Source organism: Lycium ferocissimum, chromosome 9 (assembly GCF_029784015.1).
Source record: "Lycium ferocissimum isolate CSIRO_LF1 chromosome 9, AGI_CSIRO_Lferr_CH_V1, whole genome shotgun sequence".
Lineage (NCBI taxonomy): Eukaryota > Viridiplantae > Streptophyta > Magnoliopsida > Solanales > Solanaceae > Lycium > Lycium ferocissimum.
This window is the reverse complement of record NC_081350.1, coordinates 37013276-37021030: the sequence shown is the minus strand read 5'-3', so window position 1 is coordinate 37021030 and position 7755 is coordinate 37013276. Positions and strand designations below refer to the sequence as shown.

At 35.3% G+C, this 7755-nt stretch overlaps 1 protein-coding gene across 2 annotated transcripts; it reads left to right on the top strand.

The window, feature by feature from the left end:
• The first annotated feature begins 1091 nt into the window (after positions 1-1091).
• Positions 1092-6216, top strand: LOC132030556 (ubiquitin-conjugating enzyme E2 5). 2 transcript variants are annotated; one of them, XM_059420243.1, is made up of 6 exons: positions 1092-1268; positions 1609-1688; positions 2536-2650; positions 3009-3061; positions 3171-3299; positions 3386-3596. In XM_059420243.1, exons 1-6 carry the CDS (start codon positions 1225-1227, stop codon positions 3448-3450), a joined length of 486 nt encoding a protein of 161 aa, XP_059276226.1. In that variant the 5' UTR covers positions 1092-1224; the 3' UTR covers positions 3451-3596. The 2 variants fall into 2 exon arrangements, with proteins under 2 accessions (XP_059276226.1, XP_059276225.1); XM_059420242.1 differs by lacking the exon at positions 3386-3596 and adding an exon at positions 5894-6216 and having other exon boundaries at positions 1093-1268.
• The last annotated feature ends 1539 nt before the right edge of the window (positions 6217-7755 follow it).

Below are 7755 nucleotides of genomic sequence, written 5' to 3'. Positions count from 1 at the left end.
TCCTTGTAATTAATTTATAATTATCTCATTTATGTTTTCTTCCCACCGCCATAATAGCTATTCCAATATCTTACAAAATTCAATATTCCTGTAAATTCGCTCTGGTAAATCACAACAACGACATTATATATACGTTGGCATAATTTTCCAAGAATTGAGTTCTCTCAAATAACTTTCCTGTTTGAATTTAACTGGATTTGCCTTGGAATTAAATTCTACTTATCTCTTATAATTACTTTCTCCCCAAGTCATTAGATATACCGTATGCCTTTGATATTTCACATTTCTAAAAATAGAATAATTAAAATTTTGCAGAAAAGTTATCAGGCTTTACAGAGAAAATGATAAAAAATGGTCTCTTGTATTTAAGGGTAGGCTCAAAATAGTCACTTAAGTATGCACTTAACACTAATGGTCCTTTAAGTTTGCAAAAGGTCTCCATCAAATATTTACCGAATTAGAGGTATAATTTTTGTAATTCCTGTTATTTTAAATTTATTCCTAAATGACGGCGGCGTCAGAATTTTCACTAAGAGGTGTCAAAGTATAAAAGGGTAAACTCACGAAGAAGTCAAGGGGAATCAATATACAGTATATATATATATATATATAAAGAAATTTTTACCTAGCTACACAATGTAATTTCCGACCAAAGGTGTCAATTAAAACACCCAGAGTACATGTGGCTCCGCCATTATTTCTAGAGTCTAATGCAACTTTTTAAGGTGTAATGTATACTATTTCTTATATCCTTTTAGCGTCTCGTGTATTTTTTTGTGTTGCATATTTTAAGAATTGATAAGACTTTCTTGATGCTTATACTTAAATATTTTTTCCCCACTGTTCCCTCAATCTAGCAAATAGAGTTCGGCTAAATTTTACAGAGACTAAAAATGTTAATATTCGACAAACTTAAAGGACCAAAAAGGTTAAAGTGTACACTACATTGGAATTAAAAAGTTGAAAAAATAAGGAGGGTCAAAAGTGTAAATACATTAATATTATAAGGACTCAAAAGTGACAATTAGCCACTGATAAAATAACACAAGAAGTCCCTCCTTTTAATCAATCTTGTCTTAAACCGCCCTATTACTATCAATCTAAAGAATTTCTCTCAGTTCTTCACACCTATATATACCTAAAATCCCATAATTCTCAAATCCCAATTGCAGTGGTTGATAAAAGCAAAAAGAGGAAAAAAAAAAAAAAGAAGTGATCAAAATCATGTCTTCACCTAGCAAACGTAGAGAGATGGACTTGATGAAACTGTAACTTGACACTCAAATTTACTTAAATTTTAATTTTTTTGTTGATGGGTTGGTTTAGTTTTGTTTTTATTTAAGTGGGTATTCATTTTCTTGTAAAAATTTAGGATGGCTGAAACTGTAAATTGAAACTCAAATTTACTTAAGTTATAATTTTTTTTGTTGATGGGTTGTTTTAGTTTTCCTTATATTTAAGTGGGTTTTTGTTTTCTTGGAAAAATTTAGGATGATGAAACTGTAAATTGAAACTCAAATTTACTTAATTTATAATTTTTTTTGTTGATGGGTTGTTTTAGTTTTCTTTATATTTAAGTGGGTTTTTGTTTTCTTGAATTTTTTTTAGGATGATGAGTGACTACAAAGTGGAGATGATTAATGATGGAATGCAAGAATTCTATGTGGAATTTCATGGACCCAAAGAGAGTAAATAATCAGTTTCTTACCCATTTATGATCTTGTTGCTCATTTTTATGTGCAAATGTGTGTGTATTTTTTTTTTTTTTTTTAATCTTAGCTAGGTTTTGTTTTCTTGTTTTTGGGTTTGATCCTTTCTTGATCAGCTGTGTTTAGCTTATATGTTTCTGATTTAGCTGTAAAGATATGAACTTTCAATAAAAAGAGGAAAAAACATGTTGCTGTGAAGTTCAATTTTGCACCCAAAAACTTGTTTTTCTGTGAATATTTTGGTTCATGTCATGTTTTTTAGCACTAATAGTTGATCAACTATGCTTCATTTACGGACTAGTTGGGGTCGGCTATATGAATCCGTTGTATAAACTTCACTCTATTCATGCCATTTCATTTTTGTTGTAGAAATTGATCACATTATTTTATGTTCTGTTGCGAATTAGCCGTTTGGACTTATGTTACTCGAACTCTTCAAAAATGCTGCTGGGTGCGTGTCGGATTCTCCAAAAGTAGTTCATTTTTGGAGGATCCGACACGGGTGTAGCAACATTTTTGGAGACGAGCAACATAGGTTTTGACAATATTCCGGAAGAAATTTGGGAGTTGTTTTGTTGCTGCTAATTTAAATTATTTTCAGGTTGCAGAATTAAGAACTCTTTTCTAGGTCTCATTCTTTATAATGGATTTATGTATTTTATAGTTAACTGCGTCTGTAGTGATTGACTGATAGTATGCAAGATTGTTGATTTTTCTGAATGAGGATGTCAGCTGCTTGATTATTGAGATTGTTTTTGGAAGTTCGATCACAAAATGACCGTCTTTGATTGCGTCTAACAATCTTGTTTCTTGATGATTACAATAGGTCCTTATCAGGGAGGTGTATGGAAAGTGAGGGTAGAGCTCCCGGATGCTTATCCTTACAAGTCACCTTCCATTGGTTTTGTTAACAGGATTTACCATCCAAATGTGGATGAAATGTGAGTGGTGCTGCGACCTATCTTACTTATTACTCCCTCTATTTCAATTTGTTTGTCTTAGTTTGACTGGGTGCGGAGTTTTAAAGAAGATTTTTGAATCTTGTGGTGTTAAATTAAATATATGATAATGTACCAAAATGCTCTTTAATCTTGTGGTCTTAAACATGCCATGTGGGATGTTGAAATTAAAGAGTTGCGAAATCAGGGTAGAGTCATTCTTTTTGAAACAGACTAAAAAGGAATGTTAGACAAACAAATTGAAATAAAGGGAGTAATTCATATTTTCTGACGCAGAATGAGACACCTGTGAAAGACACTTCATTCTAAATGTACATTTTAATGTTCTTTGAATATCCAGGTCAGGTTCTGTCTGCTTGGATGTTATCAATCAGACCTGGAGCCCCATGTTTGGTAGTTTTGCATTCTATAGTTCTTCATTCTTTTAAGTTTCTTTTTACTTCTTGTTTGAGTGAAGCTTCTGGGTTCAACAGCTTATGTTTATCTTTTTCATTTTTTGCAGATCTTGTAAATGTTTTCGAAGTGTTTCTTCCCCAACTTCTTCTATATCCTAACCCATCAGATCCCCTGAATGGAGAGGCTGCAGCTCTCATGATGCGTGATCGTACTACTTATGATCAAAGGGTGAAAGGTAAAAAAACTTTAGAATTATCAATCTAGCACTTGCAGTAGATTTGACTCGTATGATGCCCTGAATATGACATACCGATATTTTAGGTGCCTTTCCTGTTGCCAACTTTTATTTGCTGCTTAGGATGTGGTGTAATGGGGTGCTTCAGTGACCTCGTCTGATATGTTCGGAAGCTTTTCCAGAACATTTTGTGTAGAATATTCGGTGTTTGTCATGAATCTTTCTAATTTAGTTAGAGACATGTATGTTCTCTTTTTACTGAAGACTTGGATTTAGTATAGTAGACCATTGAATTCATACAGTTGAGCCCAATTGAAAGATGAACGAGCAAGAGATCCTCAGAGCTCATTGTAATATATGTTTATACATGAGTGCTTAAGCAATATATGCATATACATACATATATATGTATGTGTGTGCGTGCGTGTAACTGTGTATGCATTATGTATATATCTATGTATGTGTGCTACAAGCATGTTAGCTAGTCTAGGATCTCTCCTCACTGTAGTGGCTTGTAGGCTTGATTTGCTGCAGAAAGCTCAAGTGAATACCTATTAGAACTATGGGCCTCACCCATCTACTACTTGACCTTAAGTAACTATAGTTAGGAGGATCCATCCAATAGCTTAATGACTTACTTGACTCATCTAAAAGGTAAGGCCTGCTCCGATCGACCCTAACTTTCATTATTGAGCTAAAGGAGTTCCCTAGATCTTCATGTTTACATGTTGATCCGACGCTGATATCTGTATGATGGAAGTCTTCTTCCTCTCCACGGTGCTTAAGAATAAATATGAATATACAATCACACTCTGTGTGTGTGCGCGCGCATTATGTTTATGTGTATGTATGTGTGCTAGGAGCACGCTAGCTAGTCTAGGTTGAAGCCTTGGTACATGAAATTGGCTTAGCATATGTTAATGCAAGCCTCCAACCAGTGTCATGGTCATATTCCATGGGAGGCACACTTGTGGTCCAGAGAGAGTCAAGATGATGCAGGTATTGTATGCGAGCACCTAAGCGCTGTGTGCAAGGGTGCAAGGAAGCATGTAGGTGTTTTGAGCATTTGAATAGTCTAATGCACTTCTGAGGGTGCACTGCCAAACATTGAGGAAATGATATTAATGGTATATCTCACTTAGAAAAGGGAAAAACGATGGTTGATTAGAAACTTGTTGAACGAATAAGAATAGTGATTTTAGATTAAGAAGAGTGAAGACAACTGTCAATTTCCTAGTACTTCAAATAAACTATAGTGCTGACTGAATCCTTGTGGAGAATCCCTAGACGTTTTGGCTATGGCTTATCAGGTCTCCGACTAATATTTTCTTATTCTTAACATAATGTCATAACATGCCTTCTCACAAGCAAAGTTATGAATCCAGAGGGGGAAAGACTCCCTTTTTCTTTTTGTTGTTGGTCTTAATTTTAATGCCGAACTGGGAGTTGAGTGTCCAGAAATGGGGGATTGGAGGCAGGAGAACATCCACATCCAATAGATAAAAGTCGGTAGCAAATAGAAAAGAAGGCTGAGAGAGGCATTCAAAAGCCAAATGATTATCGCATTTCAAGTATAATTGGATTTGAAAGATGCAGCAGCTACAATGTAAGAAATTGCTAAATCGTCCACGGGATTAGCTGAATGTTTTAATATATCTATTCCAAGTAACACAATCTAGCTTTGGTGTATGACATTGAAGAGGAGTGTCTGCTTGTTTGAGACAGTTTACACAGGTGTAGATGGCGTGAGGATTGATGAAGGAAGCGTGACACATGGAATTTGAAGGTAACTTGAGTTGAGTGCATTGAGTGAACGGCTGTTGGAAGCTCAGTAGAAGGGAACAAAGCTACACTATTTGGTGTTAAAATGATTGCCTTAAAAAAGGTACTTATTATAGCGTTTTGAAGGTAATGAAACCAAGGCAATTGCTGCATTTGTGTGGAGTAAGTTAGAGGACAAGATGTAGTTTGAAAGGGGAAACAAAATTAGAATATATTAGTGTCTATGAATAGAAGGGAGCCTTGGAGCAACAGTAAAGTTGTATCTGTGTGACCTATAGGTCGTGGGTTCGAGCCGTGGAAGCAGCCACTAATGCTTCTCTACATCACACCCCTTGGGGTGCGGCCCTTCCCCAGACCCTGCTAACACGTGCTTTGTGCACCAGGCTGTCCTTTGTTATTAGCGTTTATGATTCAGATGTTAGAGCAAGAGGGGCATATAATGTTATGTCAATATACCCTTTCCTGTGGAAACAAAATTGAGCAAATAAAACTTTTTATGGCCATGGTTCTCATTCAAATGTATCTGCAGAATTTGGAGTTAAATCCAAATGTAAATGGGATTTTGTTAGGGCTATGATCTTTTCCTTTATGTCTACTGATTGCTTCTCTATTTGTCCATTAGATACAAATTTTGGTACTTCCTTATACCTATGCTTTATCATGTCGAAGAATTTCAGTTGTATGACCGGTAGAAAAAGTTTTGACTATCCATAATGTGCTTTTTGTGTATTCAACCTTGTGTATGATGTTATCAAACGTTTTAGACCAGATGAAGTTTGCCTCAGTACTTATGGCCTAAAATATTTTTTCAGAGTATTGCGAGAAGTACGCAAAGAGTGAAGATGCTGGGGCCGTACCTGAAGAAAAATCTAGTGATGAAGAGGTGAGTGAAGAAGAAGATGCCTCCAGCGACGACGAAATTGCTGGCAAAGCAGATCCCTAAGGGATTGGCATCATGGACAATGTTAAACACCCCATGTCTGTACATGATATCAACTTCTCTTATGATAAAACTATCTTGCCCATGGTTTACTTGAAGAAAATTGTTCTGTTTCTTCTGTCATTTAAATTGTACTGTTATGTGATTACATTGTGTCCTGATTCCTTAAATGCTCATCTGGACCTTTAGACTTAATTGGATTTCTGCACTTTTATCTAATTTAAGTAAGAAGCAATATGATAAAGGGTGGTACCTATTTGATGTAAGTACTAATGCAGCTTGTCAACTAATAGCTTAAAGAGCTGCAAGTAAGTACACTCAGGTAAAAAATGGGAAGCTATGAGTGTTAAGTCGATATCCTTGGTGGATGGAGTTAGCCGGTATTTGTGTGAGCAGAGTGTAGCAAGTATCAAGTGAAATTACTCGGGGCCTGGTTACCCTGGTTATTAAAAGGAAGAGTAATAAGTCTTAACAAAAGCTTCAAGTTTTCAGCTCATTATCAATTAAAGAGCTACTAGCGGGTTAAGGCACAAATGGCCTCCATAGGAGGTGGTCATGAATTTTTTATCCCGCTTAACAATTTTTTTAAAAAAAATAGCCTTCGCTTCAGAAAATTCACTAGGCAAAACTTTTATTGCCCATTGAACATAAGTTGCGAACACAAATTAGTTTAAATTCTGCTCAATTGACCACAAATCATGCCTTATAGGCAAGAGTTAGAATTTATGCCTGATGGACAACGGAGGGAAGCTTTTGTTGTCATAAGGCATAACTTCTAGCTCTTTGCTTATAAGATAGGAGTTCAGAATATTTCAAGACAGTGAACTGCTCAATTGACCACAAGTTCTATCTTATAGGCAAAGTTAGAATTTATGCCTGATGGGCAATAAAAGTTCTTTCCTAACGATTTTTTTAAATTAAGGTCATTCTTTTAAAACGTTATTTAGCGGAGACAAAAATTCAAGACCGGGCACTTTGGGGAACACGCGTCATTTCCTGCCTACTAGTTAGTACACTCAAGCACTATACATGATGGTACTATAGATATATACAGTGTTTTTAAAAAGGGGCGAGACATTTTACGCAAAGACGGGGCGAGGCGTAAGCCCCGAGACACGGGGCGTAAGTCTCTTGGATCTATGGGGTGTATGTCTCAATATCTACAATTTTATAATTGTATTACTAAAAAATAAAGTTTTCATTGAAATTCTGCAACTAAATTCAAATAAATCATCAATAATATAAAAAAAATTATTATAAATATTATTTGAGAAGGGTATCAACAAAAAAAGTGATAATAGCCTATATAATCTTTAAATGAAATCTTCATTCACTTCATCATCAATCTCCAGATTTATTAATCCTTTCCATCCTCAACTAATATTTGCACTGACTTTTATTGATAAATTCAAAGAAGGAGAAGGACAAAAAGTGTAAGAGCAATGAAAAAAAATGGATAAGTTGCTTCAGAAACATTATGCTATGATGTAACACCTCAAACCTTTAACTTAAACTTTGACCATGATTCTAGACTTAGAAAATCAGATAAAGAATGTTGGAATTGAAAAATTCTCTACAGTTATTAGATGGGGATTTACACCCCAGAATACGGACCGTATAATCCCGTATTTCAAATCGTAAAGTGACACCCAAAATCACTGTGCATTCTGGAAATTTGGCTCAGGAAATTATATAGCTAAATACGGCTCGTATTTTGAAATACGGCCCGTAATT